The 20,305-nt window shown below is 46.0% G+C and overlaps 1 protein-coding gene across 1 annotated transcript; it reads left to right on the top strand.

Annotated features, from left to right (window-relative positions):
• Window positions 1-846: 846 nt before the first annotated feature.
• Window positions 847-2,533, top strand: NEUROG1 (neurogenin 1). The gene has a single exon (XM_029215745.1). The coding sequence runs from the start codon at window positions 1,111-1,113 to the stop codon at window positions 1,843-1,845; it is 735 nt and encodes a 244-aa protein (XP_029071578.1). The 5' UTR covers window positions 847-1,110; the 3' UTR covers window positions 1,846-2,533.
• Window positions 2,534-20,305: the final 17,772 nt, after the last annotated feature.

Genomic DNA, 20,305 nt, shown 5'->3' with positions numbered 1-20,305 from the left:
AGACGCCACCCAACTTGGGAAAGCATCCATGCCTTCGCTTTCCTCGCTGCCCCCCGCCCCCAGGCGCGCCCGCACCCTGCCCTAGGTGAAAGTCAATAGAGCCATTCCCCTACTTCTTCACCAACCTGGACGAAGCAGAGGTGCTGTCTCCGCCCTCTGCCCTTTGAGCCACTCACTGGTTTTCTTAAATAGGGTTTTCCCCGGGTTCCCAGGGCGCTGCATCTCGCAACCATTCCTGGGGCGCTCGGTCACAAAAGCGCCCTGCCATGTGTCCCAAGAACATCATCTTACATCATCCTCAACAGGGTAGACTTGTGCCCCATTTTACAGATGGGGAAAGTGAAGTCAAATCACTAGCCCAAACTCACGCAGCCACTCAGCAGCCTGAGGAGAGGGAGCGAACCCAGGCTCTCAGCGGGCTCCAGGTTTTCGCAACTCGCTGCGCGGCTCACACTTTCCGCCCAGCGCCCCGCCTCCCCATCCCACCCCAGCTAGGGGCTCCCTGCCCGCCCCTGGAGGAGCGTGCCTCGGCGGCTAATCGCCGGCCGCCCCCGCCTCCGTTTCACTGCCTAGAGACGCCCGGGCCGGGTTAGTCCGGAGACCGCCCCGGGGCCGCGCGACGCCGCCGATTGGCCCGCGGTAATTACGGGCACGCTCCGGGAGGGGGGAGGGGCGGCGTGGCCCCCCGCGAGCATAAATTATGCAAATACCCGGGCGCCGCACGGGGCTGACCTGCCGCCAAGCTCCATTCACGGGGGCTGCCTCGGGGGCGGAGGTGGCTAGGGAGGGGGGCGCCCATTGTTGCGCCGAGTACTTAACGGGTCCTGAGGCCGGTCGTGTGCCACACTCGGTACTCACACGAGCTGATCTGATCGCCGGCGAGATCACTCGGGAGACCGGCGGGAGCGTGGCCCCTGCAGGCGAGGCGAGGAGTTGAGGCCAAGTTCCCGGTGCGCCCCTGCGCCCTTCCAGCCCTTGGCGCCCGCAGCCGGCACAGAGTAGACCCGGGCCATCCGGAACGTAAGTGCGCCCCGACGGCCCTGCCCTCAGCCCGGGTTCCTGCCCTCTAAGCGCCCTCTTAGCTGTCCAACGGTCCTGCACAACGCCACGATGCCAGCCCCTCTGGAGACCTGCCTCTCGGACCTCGACTGCGCCAGCAGCAGCAGCACCAGCGACCTGTCCGGCTTCCTCACCGACGAGGAGGACTGTGCCAGGCTCCAACAGCCCACGTCCGCCTCGGGGCCGCCCATGACGGCCCGCAAGGGCTCACCCGGGATTCCCGGGGCGTCGGACACTCCTCGTGCGCAGGACGACGAGCAGGAGCGGCGTCGGCGCAGGGGCCGCGCGCGGGTGCGCTCCGAGGCGCTGCTGCACTCGCTGCGCAGGAGCCGACGCGTCAAGGCCAACGACCGCGAGCGCAACCGCATGCACAACTTGAACGCGGCGCTGGACGCGCTGCGCAGCGTGCTGCCCTCCTTCCCCGACGACACCAAGCTCACCAAGATCGAGACGCTGCGCTTCGCCTACAACTACATCTGGGCTTTGGCCGAGACTCTGCGCCTGGCCGACCAGGGGCTGCCCGGGGGTGGTGCCCGAGAGCGCCTCCTGCCGCCGCAGTGTGCCCCCTGCCTCCCCGGGCCCCCGAGCCCCGCCAGCGACGCGGAGTCCTGGGGCTCCGGGGCCGCCGCCTCCCCCTGCGCCGCTGCCGCCTCGCCACTCTCTGACCCCAGTAGCCCCGCCGCCTCCGAAGACTTCACCTATGGCCCTGGAGACCCCCTTTTTTCCTTCCCGGGCCTGCCCAAAGACTTGCTCCACACGACGCCCTGTTTCATCCCTTACCACTAGGGCCCCTTTTGAATACCGTTACCGTCCCCCTCCCCCAGGCGACGGACAGTAGGTGGGGGCCCAGTTGTGGCCTTGGGACCCCAGGTCCAGGCAGAGGAAGAAACGGGAGCTTTAAAAGGGTAGGGGATACCTGAGCCGCTTGTTAGGTCGCTGCACCCTCGCAGTGGCTGCCCCTTAGTCTGTTTCTCCAGCCCTCAGCCCCGGGCCCCTCCTGCCCGCCCCTAGACGGCCTTTCCTTTTGCACTTTCTGAACACCACAAAACCTCCTTTGTGGCTGGCTCAGAGCTGACCCCAGCCACCACTTCAGTGTGATTTAGAAAAGGGACAGATCAGTCTCTGAAGACGAGGTGAAAAGTCAATTTTACAATTTGTAGAACTCTAATGAAGAAAAACGAGCATGAAAATTCGGTTTGAGCCGGCTGACAATACAATGAAAAGGCTTAAAAAGGAGAGACAAGGAGTGGGCTTCATGCATTATGGATCCTGACCCCCACCACTGCAGGCTTGCTCTAGGAAGAACCCGAGACTCTTGCGTAGCTATTCAGGCACTGGGCTGGAGAGTACTTTAATTTATTCAAGATGCTTCATTCATATGAAAATGTATTTTTGTACATAAAGAGTTTATTCTATTATTATGAGCTATCAAAGTTTACATTTTTGTACTGCAGATATTTCGTGTAAATAAAAAATAAATAAAAAAGAAAATAAGTCACCAAGTGTCTTGCCTAATGTTGGTGTCTCTGGGATTTTTCTTCCCTTCCACTCGCTGTTCAACCACTAAAGTGAAACAGTATCCCCACCCACCTTCAAAACTCCAGTCCTATCTCAAAACAATTAAAAATAAAATGCACCTGATTTCCACCAAGATATGGATACAGAGAGACTAGGGCATTTGAGATCCATCATTTCCTTTCACTTTGTAAACACGAGAGATCTTTCAGGCTCCCCATAAGCCAATTAAGACTTTTTAGTGGGGAATTAGCCCCGATATGCAGCTACCTGTAGAGGTAGGGGCGGTGGGAGAGTCTTTCTTTTGAGGAGCTCCACATCAGCTGGCTCTGTGTTTCAAAGAGAGGGGATTAAAAAGATCAATACAGTATGACCACTGGCTAGGAAGTCCCAGTGACAGGTGGGCCCAGGCTGGGCAAGCAGAAGGGTCCACTCTTACAACAGCGTATTTAGAGGGGGAAATTGATTTGTAAACAATGCCTCCAAACTGTTGTTCATTGAGGCTGGGATCACCCTGGCTGGGAGGTATGGGATGAATTATGCTGGTGTGGTGTCCCTGGATGGGCGTGCAGCTGCCTAAAATTGTGAGGGTGTCCTCACCTCTCCCTCCCCCCACCCAACACACGCTGTGCCAGCAGTGTCCACAGAGGGGGGCACGCGGTGGACTCCGTCCTGGCTTGTTCAGCTAGCCAGGGGCAACAGCCAAAGCTTTCATTTGCTGCCAGAGAAATCAGCCGCCCAAACTCTGGGGATTTTTCTGGCCGTGGTGTGTTTGTCTGTTGTCTGACAATTAGCTAACAGCACAGGCCAGTAGCGGCTTTTGTTTTAAATCTCCGAATGTGGATAATCACAAGAAGTAGTTCCTAAAATGCAGTTGCTGTCTGTTCCCCCAGCTCATAAGTTACCCCACATTAAGACCAATTTTTTACCCCACATTAAGACCAATTAAGACCGTTAAGACCAATTTTTTTTTCATTGGTTTCCCCTTTTCATTATTTACAAGGAGGAGGTAGAAATGGGTTCAGGAAAATAGTATGCTATAGCGTTAGAGAAATCATATCGGTTTAGGAGGTGAATAGAAGCAGAGGCCAAAAGTAAGGCCACCAATAGCATTTTTCCCTTGTGGAAATATTTCCCTCCTCACACACATGTCCTGATGAGTTGGATCCACAGAGTCAGATGCTGGGTCCCCAGCAGTCATTGCTAAGTCCAGCTATAGTCAAGGAGCCCTCTTTCATATAAAAAGGCTCCTTTTCAGAAGGTTCTGAAAAGTTGGATGCTTTCTCTAACTGCCCTCAGAGCAGAGACAAAGAGTCTTCCAAGAAATCTTCGGAAGTTATGAGGGCTCAGAACTGAGTTGCTTCTGCTAAAAGATCCAAGGAAAAAGTTGTGTCTCCTGAATGACCCTGCCCGGGGCCCCACTCTATTCTGTCTCAGAATTAATTCACTCTACCAGCTTTGCATTTTCCTATAGCAAAAGGCACAAATGGTCTGCATCAGATTTTCTGTTCTCCCGTGCACAGGATGCTTGAAAGTGCCTCCCTCCAGCTTTCTAAGGGGCTCAGGCGGGGTCTGCGAGAAGGCAGGTCCCCTACGGAGATGCTGCTCAGCCGTGGTGTAGGTGCACATGTCTGGGCTAAGGGAAGAGAATGGCTGATGTGTATCACTGTCCAAAAGCCTTGGGAAAACCACCAGCAGACAAACATCCCACACACCCCGGGCATCCTGGAGCCAACGGCTGCAGTAGAACCTTTGTCTTATACAACTGCCTACAGCCAGCACTGAAAAGGAAAACACCACTACCTCCAAGACTGAAGAAGAGCAAACTGTACTCCCAACTCTGTTACCAAAATAGGATCACAACTCAAGGTACAGATCCCAGAGCACCTTCCAACTAAAGAAGTATCTTTAACAGCATGGATTGCTGGAGGGAGTCTCCACCTCTGCCAGTTAATACTGTTCTTTCTTCCGCAGAAGCAAGTGTATAAGTATGGCCTTCATAGCTCCCAAAGAGAAGAAAAGAAGTATGGTGATTTCAAATGCTTATCCCCAGCCCAGGGGCCTCTTTCTTCCTGCAGCAAACTCTCTGTTCATCCACCGGCGCTGTGAAGGCAGGCTGGGGTTACCAGAGTACTCTAATGAATCATAGAGCATAGAACAACCCGCTGACAGCCACGATTCACTTCCTCAACAGAATCTTCCACTAAGGAATCATCCAGCACTTAGAAAAGTTTATTTATTCTCTACCTGGATCTGTCTCTTTGCTTCTGTCTTTGTGTAACGTGTGTATTTTTACATTCTGCTTCCAAGCCTTGGAGAAACCAGGTCAGAGAAGATGGGGATGACATAGTAAAATGAAGCATTTCACTCTGCCTGTCATTTCTTTAATGACTCTATCAAGCCCTGCTGTGTGCTGAGCACTGTTTTAGGCACTGGGCTGACCAGGACAAAGCCCTCACCCAAAAGGAAATTACACGCCAATGGGGAAAGACAAAATCAACTTATGACAGGTGGTGGTAAATGTTGAGAAGAAAAATAACATAAAATAAGCGGAATATGGAATGCCAGGGTGGATGGAAGGTTGCTCTTTTAGAAAAGACGGCCAGGGAAGGGCTTTTGATGCGATGACATTTGAGCAGAGGCTCAGATGCAGAGGGAAGGAGCAAGCCTCAGCAGGATCTGGAGGGGAGAATTCCAAGGAGAAAACACCACCCTGGCCATGCACCATCTAGTAAAGGGACGAGGAGGCTGATATACTGGAGCAGAGGGCATGAGGCAGGTAAGGATGGAGACAATGGGGGCAGTGCAAATCATGATTTTTTTTTTCTCAAGGTAATTGAAGTGTTGAAAGAAGAGGAGTGTTGTGAATTTGCTTATATTCGTAAAGGTCACAATGGTTGTTATAGGAATAGCAGGGTTTAGGGGCCAGGGTGGAAGCAGAGACCCAACTAAGGACCTGCACCACATTAGTCCTGAAGAAAGGCTTACAGTGGTGGAAGGTTTTGAAGAAGGAAACAACAGGATTTGTTTTAGGGTGTGAAAGAGAGAAATCAAGGATGATTTCAAGTATTTGGGTCAGGAACAATGAGCACACAGAATCCATCCCCAGAAGTCCTCTACAAATGGTTAATTTTGCCTGAAACTGCTCATTTTAGCTCCCAAAGCAAAGATGGGAACAGGAATTGCCGTGTCTGTAAGATAAAGACGGGTTGCTGCTAAAGACAACCATAGCTTTTTCTGGCCTCAGGGTCTAAGAGAAATGCCTCAGAGAAAAGTTATAATGGGGGGGGGAGTAGGGGGAAGGGGCCCATGATGTCCAGGGCAATGTCCTCGATAACATCCTCACCATTAACACCATCATACAAGCTAACACTTACATAGCACTTATTCTGTGTTCTATGCACTTTCTAAACACACTACACGTATTAATTCATTTAATTCTCACAACCCATGAGGTTGATAATATCCTTATCTCTGTTTTGCAGTTGAGAGAACCGAGGCACAAAGAAGTCAAATGATTTTCCTAAGAGCACACAGCAAGTAAGTCGCGAAGGTGGGATTTGAACCCAGACAATCTGGTTCCAGCATTTCTACTGCTTCTTACATTGCCTCTCTTGGAATGAAAATGGAATACAGCTAAGCAAAAGGCATCATGGGCCACAGGCTTAGCTTTCTGAGGCCCAGCCCTATCCAGGTATAAGCTTAATCATAGCTACAGGCAAGGCCGCTGCTGCCATATGGGGCCTTTGGTTGAATGAGGAAAAGGGCTCATTCCCCGGCTCCTCCTGGTGCACCAGCCCTGAGACAGGGTGCAGAGCAGGGTGAGTGGACTTTCCTCTCTCCAACCCCCAACCTCCCATGGGGGCTGTGCATGGGGCACAATCCCTGTGACCTGATCTAGCAGCCCTGCCTAGAGGCAAGAATAAGTCAGTGGAATGTGCCTCTTCCTGACTGAGATAGAGGAAGACTGCAGAGGGTTTGGGGTGAGTTTTCTGGCAAGGACCTGGGGTGTCACTGCTTCAGTTTGCAAGGCCAGTAGGGCTAAGAGCCTGATGGCATCCTTTTGTGAAATATCAATCTCTTCACCATTCACATCTGGCCAGAAAGGCCCCACACATCTTACCAAGGCCTAGATTTCCTTAGAAAATATTTCTGGGGTTGCTCCAACCTAGGCCAAGCAGGGAATCAAGGTTCCCAAGTTCCACTCCAAAGAACCTAATGGTGAAGATTAGAGCCTGGAAGGTGCTCCAGCCAACTTTCACCAATATCCTACATCACCCATTAACAAAGAATAAGCCCAGGTACATTGAACTGTAGGAGCTGTCACTTCCTGGGATGGCTTAGGACAAACACTTGGCTTCAGTACTGAGCTTACCTGCTTGCCTGCTGGGCTAGTGGCCAGGACCAAATCAACCCTGGAGGCAGGATGCCAAAACTGGATGATGGGATTTCAATTATATCGCTTTGGTTTCTACCACAACCTAGCCCAGAGGTACCCAAAGCTACTGGACAAAAGAATCATCCAGGAAGCCTTTCTTCAAAAAATGTAGATGCTTGAGTCTTTCCTCCAAAGATTTTCCTTCAGAGTATCTAGAGTGAAGCCCTGGCAATTGTATTCTTTAAAAAGGTGCACAGATGGTTAATAAACACAGCAGGATTAGGAACCCATGTGCTTTCAAGAGATTGTCCTCCCACAAGATCCATTCTCTTCCCCAGGTGGCCCCAATGGAGTTGGAGCCCAGATGTGCATGGAAGTGGAGAGAACCCTCTGCACATTTCCGTCGTATGATCATGGGACACACATGACAAGATGGTTCTTCAGACTTCTTACCATCTTGACAGGACTAACTCCAAGATGGGGCCAGTAAACCTCACAGTTTTACAGTGATGCCCAATTGCTCCAAGCCCAGAATCATTTTAGATTTCACTTGTTTGGAGCATGGTGACAGAAACTGCTGGTTATTCACTGAAATCCATTCTCCTCTTCTTCCTGGACACATGACTATACTACATTTCCCAGAATTCTTTGCAGTTAAGTGTGACTGTGTGACTGGGTTCTTTTCACTGGACAATGAGCGGAAATCCTGCAAGCCATTTCTGGGACTACATCTTCATGACCATGGTGGGAATTTGCATTTTGGGGTACAATGTAGAAAGCATCTAAGAACATCAATCCTGTTCTAAGAATGAGAAGGAGTCATATAATCTACAAAACCATAAATTTCTTCAGCTAATCAGAGATGTGAGGTCATGGGGCAATTAAATAAGGGAATTACAAGAGGAGAAAGCCCCTCCAAGGAGAGACAGAACATGTGAATTGTTTCATCTTGGGCAAAGCATGGGGGAGAGAGGTGGCTGCCATATAAGTAGGTAAGAAGAAATCAGCTAAAATTTTAATAAAATCTTAAAAGCCAAATATGGGCTAGGGTGTCAGGTTGGAATAAGAGAGTTTATACCCACTTGCAAGCTCTTAGCCATGGGCCCCACTAGGTGCTCACAAGAAAGATTAGGCCAGGGGGGACTTCCCTGGTGATGCAGAGGACAGGGGTTCGAGCCCTGGTCCAGGAAGATCTCACATGCCGCAGAGCAACTAAGCCTGTGTGCCACAACTACCAAGCCTGCGCTCTAGAGCCCACGAGCCACAACTACTGAGCCTGTGTGCCACAACTACTGAAGCCAGCGCACCTAGAACCTGTGCTCCACAACAAGAGAAGCCACCGCAGTGAGAAGCCCGCACACCGCAACAAAGAGTAGCCCCCGTGGGCCGCAACTAGAGAAAGCCCGTGCACAGCGATGAAGACCCAACACAGCCAAAAATAAATAAATAAATAAATTTATTTTAAAAAAAAAGATTAGGCCAGGGCAGAAGACCACAGGGAGTACCCTTGGTGGTGAAGGTGTTCAGGAGGTGATTGCTGCTTGGGAATAGTCACTAGTCCCACTCACTTTCCCAGACATGCTATCTTAAAGCAAAAGCAATAAGCCTCTGAAGAAGGGGTATTACCTTTCCTACCATATAGGCAAATATCTATTGATTCTGGGCAGAAATAGAAACAAAACCCTCCTGTTTCTTGTAGAAGGGTAGGAAACTGTCTCAACTTCAGGAAAAAGGCAAAGATCAACTGCTGGTGGAGGAGAAGTAGGAGAAAACACCCTCTCTCCAGAGGGAAGGGCTGGGATCCTTCACCAATGCTAAGCAAGAGTCTGCTACTATAAGGGAAGGAACAGGAAACTCCTTCCCAAGAACAATCACAGTTATGAGGCAAAGGTTGGCTGCCAGGGGGATGAAGAGCTGGAAATCCTCACTCTGGAAGCCAAGGTACATAGGACTTGCTGAAAACTGAGGCTGGACCCCACTTTGTGAAGTTAGCATTGAGTAAGAAGAAACATCAATCTAGTGCTGGTGAGGGACAAAATCATGGAGAGAGAGAAACCCCCTGGGGCACAGGCAGGAAAGACTGACTGAAAGCTGAGAGGGAAAAGGAGCACTGAGAAGAATCATTTGGTACTCCCCTCAGTAAAAGTACATGATAACAACAGCCCACTGCTGAAGAAATAGGAAGACTATGGTGCAATAAAGGTAATAATAATAACAACAAGAAAATGCAAGGCAAACTCAACTCCTGACTATATTGACTGACCACTCCCTCTCCATATTAACTGCATGACAACAGAAAAGGCATGTCTCGGCATAAATTTATTTACCTAACAGTTTCTACTGTTCCTGTACATATACATGATGCCCAGCATTAACAAAAAATTACAAGACACACAAAAAAGAGTAAGAAAAACAACCCATTCCCAAGAGGTAAAACAATCAGTAGATCCAGACTCAGATATTACCCAGACGTTGAATTTTCAGATAGGAAATTTTAAATAGCTATGATTGATTAATATGGTAAAGAATGTATTGGAAATTGTGGACAATATGCTTATGTTAGTCAGGGTTTTCCAAAGAAACAAACGCAACAGGATATATAGATATACGTATAAGAAGAGATTTATTATAGAAATTGTCTCACATGGTTATGGAGGCTGAGAAGTCCCATGATGTGCTGCAAGTTGAAAAACCAGGAAAGCTAGTGGTATAATTCAGACCAAATCTGAAGGCCTGAGAATAACAGGCAGCCAATGATCTAAGTCCCAGTGTGAGTCTAAAAGCCCCAAAACCAGGACGACTGATGTCCTAGAGCAGTAGAAGATGGCTGTCTCAGCTTAAGCAGAGAGAGCAAATTCACCCTTCCTCATCCTTTTGTTCTATTCAGGTCCTCAATGGATTGGATGATGCCCACCCACATTGCTCAGGGAGATCTTCTTTACACAGTCTACTGATTTAAATGCTAATCGCTTCCAGAGACATCCTTACAGGTGTCTCCCAGAAATAATGTTTTACCAGCTTTCTGGGCATCCCTTAGCCCAGTCAAGTTGACTCATAAACTTAACCATCACAATGCTTAAACAAATTGGGAAATTCAGCAGAGAAATGACAACTATAAAAAGGAGTCAAACTGAAATGGTAGAAAATTACACATGATATCAGAGAAGAAGAATTCCTTTCATAGGCTCATCAATAGCCGGGACATTTCTGAGAAAACACTCCATGAACTCGAAAATAGGTCAACAGACTATATCCAAACTGAAACACAAAGAGAAAAAAAAGAGTAGGGAAAACCACTACAGAATGCAGCATTTGAGAAATGACATCAAATAAAAACCTGAATCTATATAAAGAAATGAAAAAAAGAAGGAAATGATAAAAATAAATGTAAAAGGCCCTCTTTTTTTATTATCTTTTTTTTAAGAATCAATTTTATTTATTTATTTATTTTTGGGCTGTGTTGGGTCTTCGTTGCTGCGTGCGGGCTTTCTCTAGTTGCAATGAGCAGGGGCTACTCTTCGTTGTAGTTCACGGACTTCTCACTGCAGTGGCTTCTCTTGTTGTGGAGCATGGGCTCTAGGCGCGTGGGCTCCCACAGTTGCAGCACAGGGGCTCAGTAGTTGTGGCTCACGGGCTCTAGAGTGCAGGCTCAGTAGTTGTGGCTCACGGGCTTAGTTGCTCCACGGCATGTGGGATCTTCCCGGACCAGGGATCGAACTCGTTTTTCTTGCATTGGCAGGAGGATTCTTAACCACTGAGCCACCAGGGAAGTCCTTTTTTACTTATCTTAAATCAGTTTAAAAGATAATTGTGTAAAACAAAATGAGTAATACTGTACTGTGGAACTTATAGCATAAGTAAAATGTACAAGAAAAATAACCCAAAGAATGGGAGGGATGAATGGGAATACAGTTGACCCTTGAACAACATGAGTTTGAACTGGGCAGGTCCCCTATATGCGGATTTTTTCTTCACTAAATACGTACTGCAATACTACACAATCCTCAGTTGGTTGAATCCATGGTGTGAGACAGCAGATATGGAGGGCTGACTCTCAAGTTATTCATGGATTTTCCACTGGGTGGAGGGTGGGCACCCCTAACCCCCACATTATTCAAGTGACAACTGTATACTCTTTTCTTTTTTAAACACTTTGAGGTTTGTTTTGTTTTTTGTAAATTTATTTATTTATATTTTATTTTTGGCTGCGTTGGGTCTTTGTTGCTGTGTGCCGGCTTTTCTCTAGCTGCGGCGAGCGGGGGCTACTCTTCATTGCGGTGGCTTCTCTTGTTGCAGAGCATGGGCTCTAGGCACGCAGGCTTTAGTAGTTGTGGTTCTCGGGCTCTAGAGCGCAGGCTCAGTAGTTGTGGTGCACGAGCTTAGTTGCTCTGCAACATGTGGGATCTTCCCAGACCAGGGCTCAAACCCGTGCCCCTGCATTGGCAGGTGGATTCTTGACCACTGTGCCACCAGAGAAGTCCCCAACTGTATACTCTTGTAAGAGTCTTACACTTTATGTGAAGTGGTATAATATTCTTTGAAGGTACATTCAGGTAAGTTAACAATGTATATTGTAAACCCTAGGAGAAAAACTGCAAAATTTTGCAAAAGTTATCATTAACAAGCCAATAGGGGAAGTAAGACAGACTAATTAAAAAATTCAACTAATTCAAAAGAAGTGGAAAAAAGGAACAAAGAATAGTTAAGACAAATAGAAAACTAGGAAGACAATAAATTAAATCCAATCCCATTAATAATTACATTAAGTACAAATTACATTAAAATGCAAAGATTGTCACATGGGATAAAGAGCAAGACCCAACGGTATGTTATCTACAAGAAACCCACTTCAAATATAAAGATATAGATAGCTTTAAAAAAAAGGAAAAGAAAAAGACATATTATGTAAATACTTAAAAAAAAAGCTATGATGGCTATATTAGTATCAGACTAAATAGACTTCAGAACAAGAAATATTTCCAAGGATAAAGAGGGACATTACATAATGATAAAGGGTCAATTAATTCGCCAACAAGATATAACAATCCTAAGTGTGTAAGCACTCAGCAATGAACCTTCAAAATACATGAAACGAAAACTGATATAACTGAAAGAAGAAACAGACAAATCCACAATCATAAAGACTTCAACACTTATCACTTAGTAATATACAGAAAAAGTAGAAAACAAGTAAGGATATAGTACATCTGAACAACACTATTAACCAACTTGGCCTTAGTTATAGAATAACGCCATCCACACTCAAACAATAGCAGAATATACATTCTTGTCATGTACACACAGAATATTCACCAAGGCAGACATATTCTGGGTCATAAAACAATTTCAATAATTTAATTCAAGTCATACAAAATATGTTCTCTGAAAGAGCAAATTCCCAATAATTGGAAATTGAACAACGGCCTCCTACATTGCCCAGTGTTCAAAGGAGAAGTATTTACTAACTTGCGTAGCAGTGTAAGTCTGTTATCTAATAATAAAATACTTTCGGTTTGTATTTTGTGTGTCTTTGGGAGGGTTTTTCCCCTTCATTTTTCTAGTAATTCATTTTTACTTTTTGTTATAAAAATTTTGGTTTGAAATGGATTGAAAATGTTCAAAAAAAAAAAAAAGAAAAATGGGTCCTTCACCACATGACGTTTGAGAAGCACTGCCCTGGAGAATGGTGGGGCAGCTTGGAGGACCCTGCATCCCTAAACAACCACCCAGCCACCTGGGATGCTCTTCGTGTGCTGTTACGTGAATGGGAAATTAACTTCGTTCTTTAAGCCATGATACCATTGTATGCCTGTTCTAGGAGCCAAACCTTACCCTAACTGGGATCACCACAAAGGCATGCTGTCTGCTGACTATAGCCACTGCTTTAGTCTCAGGTGGAGCTAGCAGTAAGCTCTTTCCAGAGAGAACACGGGCTCATGGGTAAGTCAACAAGGTGAACATCGCTTTTCACACCACAGAGAGTCCCCACAAAAGAGAGGAGGTAAGAGCTAAAGTTCTTACTTCTTCAGCAGAGAACAGGCAGGCTGATAGCAAAGATGGAGTATGGAGCCATTCCAATGGCTTGCAAGTGCCCAGCAGAACTTGGCTTTCCCTGGCTGGTTGCGGGAGAAGCAGGACTTCCATCAGCAAACACAGCAGCAGCAGTTGGAACTATAGCTGCCCCAGAAAGATGGCTCTAGAGCCTCTCTCTGATGGGGCCAACTTGGAATGAATGCTTCTGACTATTACTGAGGGTGCTCAGGCAATACAACCCACCAGTCGAGGTCTGTCAATTCCTAATTGGTAACCTCTTTTTGCCTCAGTCTCTTTATCTGTAAAATGGGTGAGAATGATAGTACCTATCTATGTCAGAAGATTTTCCAAGTTTTCAATGAGAAATTGTTCATGGAAAGAGCTAAAGCTCATGCCTGGCTCATTCAAAGAGCTTGATAAATGTTAGCTATTGACTGATTTAGCTGCAAGCCAATCACCCTTTGTAATGAGATGATCTTTCTTTGGTCACCAGATGGTCCCTACATTGCTGGAAGTCTGTAGGCCTTAGATACAAACTAACTAGCGTAACTTGATTCTAATGCAGCAATATGATTTGGAAGGCCAATGCTACACTTCAAACGTAAAACTGTGATTAGAGGACTTAGGAGGGATGTTAAATTATACCTAGTGATGGTCTGGCTGAAGCCCAGACAAATCTCACTGCCTTTAAGAGCTCTTCATATTAAGCATGAGGACATGACTACAGTGCTTTCTAGGTTACAAAGCAATTTCACATCCATCATCTGATATTAGCCTCACGATGTCCAGTGAAGTAGAAGGGATTATTGTATCTATAGCACAGATGAGGCAAGGGGCTCAGAGGTTAAGTGGTTCACCCAAGGTCCCAAGGTTAATGAGAGGAGAACGTGGGGCTCAGATCTGCATCTGGGTCCAGGCCCCTTTCTTTTTCCCGGATACTTCTGTGCCTCTTCAGGCTTGCCTCACCTGACCCAGAGCACACAGTCAGAGGCAGTTCTACATTATGATTTGCCATCAAGCAAAAGATTAATAATGATGAACATATGATTAGGTTGAACCATATAAAATTGCTGATTATTTGAACTACAGAAATGGCAATTTCATGAGGTTCAACCTACTAACTAACACTTACTTGGACACTTACCACAGGTTAGGCACTGAGCCAAGCACTTTACAATCATATTTTCTTATCTAATCACAATAATCCTGTTATCTCCAATTTAGAGATGAGGAATCTGAGGCCAAGGCCGGAAAACTAGTAAGTGATGGAGGCATGACTTAAATCCAGTCATCTAAGCCCAAAGCACAGGCATTTAACCAGTGTACTGCCCTACCATCTATTTCTCCAGCAGGAAGACAAGAGCTCCTAATGACAGAAACCATGTCTTAATCAACTGCATAGTGTTACATGCAACACCCGGAACTCATTCATTCATTCAACAAATTTGAGGACCTACTAGGCTTCTCGTTGTGAGACAATTCTCCATAGGTCTCAAGCATTTCTACACGTCTTGTGAGCAGAGGCACTGACTGCTCTTTAGTCTGTTCCAGACTCTGTTTTCATTTATGTACTGAACAGGCTTGGAAGATAGAGATCATATCTCTGTCCAGAGCAAAGGGCAAACAGACTGTCCATTATAAAAGAATCAGGTTCCCTAAGGTCAGGGTTCCTCTCCTGTAACGCATCGAGTGCATGTGTGTCATGTGGCCCTCTTCCTGTCACCTAGAAAAATCAGGGCTTGGGAACCATCCTAATGATGTTAATACCCTGGTTACTGCTATTGCTGTGAGTAATAAACTATCCTTTGCATTTAACCAAGAGTATCATACCTTCTACCAGCATGGAACTATGGCAGGCTAACTGGTTAGCTTGCAAGCAGGACACAATCTCAGATCAGAGTTCTTGATGGTGCTGGCCAAATTAATGAATGCATGTAATGAGCACTCCTTGTATACAAGGCACTGTGTCATAAACATTTTAATAGTGTCTTTCAGGGAGCCGTGGCTGCCACTCCCAGAGAGATAACACAAGGAAATAGCCAAGATAGTAGGTCTAGTCTCCCTGGATGACACCGATCTGCAAAATAGCCACATCAGCACCAGGCTTTATTAGAAACCGACTGTGGGTCTGGCTCCAATTTTCTGAATTCCACAGTGTCTCCCTAGGAGAATTTTGTAAGTGCTTGTTGAGCAAAGGATCCATTCAGCTAGTCAACAAATATTAATTGAGTGCCTACTGTGTGACTGGCTCTGTTCTAAGATTTGGGAGAATCAGACAGACAGGATCTCTGCTCTCATGGGGTTTATCCACTGGTAGCAGAGACAGTCAATATACAAAATATCAGATGGTGATAAAAAGTTCTGCAATGATTTAAGGAGGAAAATGTTCCAAAGAGCCAGTGAAACCACTTTAGAAGTGGTAGTCAGGGGAGGCCTCTCGGAAGAGGGGGCCTCTAAGCTGACACCTGACTGATGAGAATCAGTCAGGATCGGGAGAATGAGTACTCCAAGCAGAGGGAATGCAATTCGTGTGAGAAAGAATGAGAAAGGAGAGGGCAGTATGGATGCAGCCCAGCAAAGGAGGAGGTGATGGCAGAGAGAGAGACAGGAGCCAGATCATGTGGGCTTTTATGGCGCTCCAAGGATGTTTCCTGTCAAAATGACAGTGGGCACAATTGAGCACTTTTATTTTATTTTTTATTTATTCATTTATTTTTCTTCTCTTTGTAAAAAAAAATTTTGATTGGAGTATAGTTGATTTACAATGTTGTATTAGTTTCAGGTGTACAGCAAAGTTAATCAGTTATACATATACCTATATCCACTCTCTTTTTTTTTTAGATTCTTTTCCCATATAGGCCATTGCAGGGTATTGAGTAGAGTTCCCTGTGCTATACTGTAGGTTCTTATTAGTTATCTATTTTATATATAGTAGTGTGTATATGTCCATCCCAATCTCCCAGTTTATCCCTCACTCCTTATCCCCTGGTGACCATAAGTTTGTTTTCTATATCTGTGACTCTACTTCTGTTTTGTAAATAAATTCATTTTTACCCTTATTTTTAGATTCCACATATAAGCAATATCATATGATATTTGTCTTTCTGTGTCTGACTTACTTCACTCAGGATGACAATCTTTAGGTCCATACATGTTGCTGAAAATGGCATTATTTTGTTCTTTTTATGGCTGAGTAATATTCCATTGTGTATATGTACCACATTTTTTTTTTTTTTGCGGTACGCAGGCCTCTCACTGTTGTGGCCTCTCCCGTTGCAGAGCACAGGCTCCGGACACGCAGGCTCAGCGGCCATGGCTCACGGGCCCAGCCGCTCCACGGCATGTGGGATCTTCCCGGACCGGGGCACAAACCCGTGTCCCCTGCATCGGCAGGTGGACTCTCAACCACGGCGCCACCAGGGAAGCCCGTATCACATCTTCTTTATCCATTCCTCTGTTGATGGACATTTAAGCTGCTTCCATGTCCTGGCTATTGTAAATATTGCTGCAGTGAATATTGGGGTGCATGTGTCTTTTTGAATTATGGTTTTCTCTGGGTATATGCCTAGGATTGGGATTGCTGGGTCATATGCTAGTTCTATTTTTAGTTTTTTAAGGAACCCCCCATCCTGTTCTCCATAGTGGCTGTACAAACTTACATTCCCACCAACAATGTAGGAGGGTTCCCTTTTCTCCACACCCTCTCCAGCATTTATGTTTATAGATTTTCTGATGATGGCCATTCTGACCGGCGTGAGGTGATACCTCATTGTAGTTTTGACTTGCATTTCTCTAATAATTACTGATGTTGAGCATCTTTTCATGTGTTTTTTGGCCATCTATATGTCTTCTTTGAGAAATGTCTATTTAGGTCTTCTGCCCATTTTTTGATTGGGCTATTTGTTTTTTTGTTATCAAGCTGCATGAGCTGTTTGTATAATTTGGAGATTAATCCCTTGTTGGTTGCTTCGTGTGCAAATATTTTCTCCCATTCTGAGGGTTGTCTTTTTGTTCAGAACCCATCAGCCACAGTAACAAGAACTGCCACACCACAGAAAGTGTTGGATCCTGTACCACAAAGCACTTTTACCTCAGCAACTTGTCACCTCTAAGCCACCTGCTGGAAAAACAAACAAACAAGCCAACAAAAAACTTACGTAGCATGAATCTCCAGAGACTGGGTATTTAACAAAGTAAACGAATGTGATGTTTTATTTTTTAAAAAAAGAGCAGACCTTCTGTGATACCAGCTGAGTTCAGCTGACACAGGCTCCTACAGAAAACCCCTGCCCAGAGAGGCTTGAAGAACCAAAGTAGGAGTTGCTCCGTGATTAGGGGCTACACAAGGCCACCAACACGTGAGGGCCACTGCCAGACATCAGATGAGGGGCTGCAGAAGACCTCGCAGGTGTGTGCTGAGCCTGGAGTTTGTATAGAAGGGGAGGGGGCGAGGGTTGCAAATATCAGCGTACTTCCCAGACCACCTTTGCCAATGTAGCTAAAGGAAGTATTTGTAAAAAGAAAAGAAAAACTCAATGACCAAAGACGAAAATAATCCATTTAAAACAGCCACCACCACGACAAGCCTCCAAATACTCAAACCCAAGGGAACTACTCAGTAACGTAAAGCTGAATGGCATCATGGAAAAGAATGATTTACTATGAATGTAAGCACATAAAGCTTAAATAAAATGTTAGGTGGAAATAGACTGCAAACTTTCCATACACATTGATCAAAATGATGCAAAAACTAGCCAGACTGGAGGAGTTAAGAGTGACATCAACAGTAGTTCAGAAGTGATGAGAGGTTACAGATTTTATAAAGGTGCTCACTCAATTAAAAATTATAAACGAGGGGCTTCCCTGGTGGCACAGTGGTTGAGAGTCCGCCTGCCGATGCAGGGGACACAGGTTCGTGCCCCGGTCTGGGAAGATCCCACATGCTGCGGAGCGGCTAGGCCCATGAGCCATGGCCGCTGAGCCTGCACGTCCAGAGCCTGTGCTCCACAACGGGAGAGGCCACAACAGTGAGAGGCCCACGTACCGCAAAAAATATATATATATATAAACGAAAGGTCTTTCCTGATTTCAAAACTGGAATACAAGCTTTGAGGAAAACACATTTTCCAGAATTAGCAAGACCTAACATAACAGAACCGACTCCATCTAGAAGCCCATTACTCTGGCCAAGCTGAACCTACACATTGTCATATCGAGTGAAGTAGGTCAGACACAGAAAGACAAATATCATATGATATCGCTTATATGTGGAATCTAAAAAAAAAAAGGGGTACAAATGAATTTTATTTATAAAACAGAAGTAGAGTCACATATATAGAAAACAAACTTATGGTCACCAGAGGAAGCGGCGGGAGGGATAAAATGGGAGATTGGGATGGACATATACACACTACTATATATAAAATAGATAACTAATAAGAACCTGCTGTATAGCACAGGGAACTCTACTCAATACTCTGTAATGGCCTATATGTGAAAAGAATCTAAAAGAAAAACAAGTGGATGTATGTATATGTATAACTGATTCACTTTGCTGTACACCTGAAACTAACACAACATTGTAAGCCAGCTATACTCCAACACAAATTTTTTTTTTAAAGTCATTGGAAATAAAAGTGCACCCCATCAGCCCTTGAATGTCCTTAGGCATTTAAGGCTTTCTCTCTGCTACAGGCAGCAGTTTTAATAAGTCGCCCTGTCCACATTCCCCTAATGATATGCTTTCTACATAAAAAAAGGGCTTGTGAAACTTAATTCCTCTGACAGAAGCGAGCTCAGGTCTCTGAAGCAGCGAAGATTTCAGATTTCCGCCGGTTTTCCTTGCACCTGCCCTTGCGAGGCATGAGGTTTTGTGTGCAGAAGCCTCCAGGGGTTGAAATTTAGCCCTGTCCATGTAGCAGGAAGGTCAGCCGAAGTCACTGGGTCCCAAGACACTGGACTTCAATCTCCGACCAAAAACAAAACATCAAAACACTTCTATTCACTGGGACGTGCTTAGCAGCGCGCTGGCATTTACAAATGTAACGCAGCACCGCGCGGCTCAGAGAAGGAAGGGGCTCTGCTTAGAAAGTCGATTGTTCTTCGGCGATCTGACAACCTCTATCAGATCTGTGTCAGCCCGGCTCCAGCAAAGACTCCAGAGAAAGCCAGCCTCCTCCAGGCTGAGTCCTGGCTGCCACCTGATACCTGAATGAAGAGCAGAGCCAGCAAAATCCAAACTCCTTTCAGGACATCTGCTTCTGTGGGAAATGGTTTTGACTCTCAAAAACCATTAATGTGGAAGAAAATTAATTTTCGATTGGCTTTTAATAACTGTTACACACCCACCAATCGGAGCCCGTAGTCTTTTCCTAGGAAGAAAATCTTGACTCCGTTTACCTGCCTATTTCTTAGTAAGTAACTTCCCATCTGGGCAGTCCCCTTACTTGATATTATTATTTGTTAGAATGGTAATTACAATAGCAGCCAGAGCTAATTGCTCATTTACTGTGTGCCAAGCACTGTGCTACTTGGCCTCATAACAAACAGGGAGAGATAGCATTACTCTCAGTTTGTGGAAAGGACACGGAGGCTCAGAGAGTTTAAGGAATTTGCCCAGGGAGGCTACCTGGGCATTGACTTGAAGCTCTGTGTTCTGCTTCAGTTTCGCCCACTTCACTGTGGATGCACCTATAGCTAATGGCAGCCCTTGAACTCTGTAAGAAACTTCCCCCTAGCTTGGCAAAACCCAATTTAATTTGGCGAACATTGAACAGCTGCCCACCATGTTTGGGGCTCTGCGCTAATACAACCCTCCTACCACTGGGTGCCCACAGGGCAAGGAGCCAACTACACAAGTAGCAACACTAGCCCAAGGCAGAGTGCAAATGGCTTAGCAGTGGCACCAACTAGGGCAGTGGGGATCTAGAATGGGGGGCAATTAATTCTAACTGAGGCATCAGGTAAGGCTTCCAAAGGAGAGACCATCTGAGCTGAGTGAGGCTTCAAAGATGGAGAAAACCTTTTTACAGTTACAATGTATTTTGAAAAGGAAAGTGATGAGATTACTGCAGAGAATTTAGAAACAGAAAATAAAGAATAAAAGGTGGGCTTCCCTGGTGGCGCAGTGGTTGAGAGTCCGCCTGCCGATGCAGGGGACACAGGTTCATGCCCCGGTCCGGGAAGATCCCACATGCCACAGAGCTGCTGGGCCCGTGAGCCATGGCCGCTGAGCCTGCGTGTCCGGAGCCTGTGCTCCGCAACGGGAGAGACCACAACAGTGGGAGGCCTGCGTACTGCAAAAAAAAAAAAAAAAAAAAA

This window comes from Monodon monoceros, unplaced genomic scaffold, assembly GCF_005190385.1.
Source record: "Monodon monoceros isolate NGI ecotype Baffin Bay Population unplaced genomic scaffold, NGI_Narwhal_1 Super_Scaffold_12, whole genome shotgun sequence".
In the NCBI taxonomy this organism is placed as follows: Eukaryota; Metazoa; Chordata; class Mammalia; order Artiodactyla; family Monodontidae; genus Monodon; species Monodon monoceros.
The sequence above is the reverse complement of the archived record's forward strand: the minus strand, read 5'-3'. Positions and strand labels throughout refer to the sequence as shown.

Coding starts and splice junctions, on each gene's coding strand:
- NEUROG1 (XM_029215745.1), top strand. CDS start 1,111: ATGCCAGCCCCTCTGGAGACCTGCCTCTCGGACCTCGACTGCGCCAGC.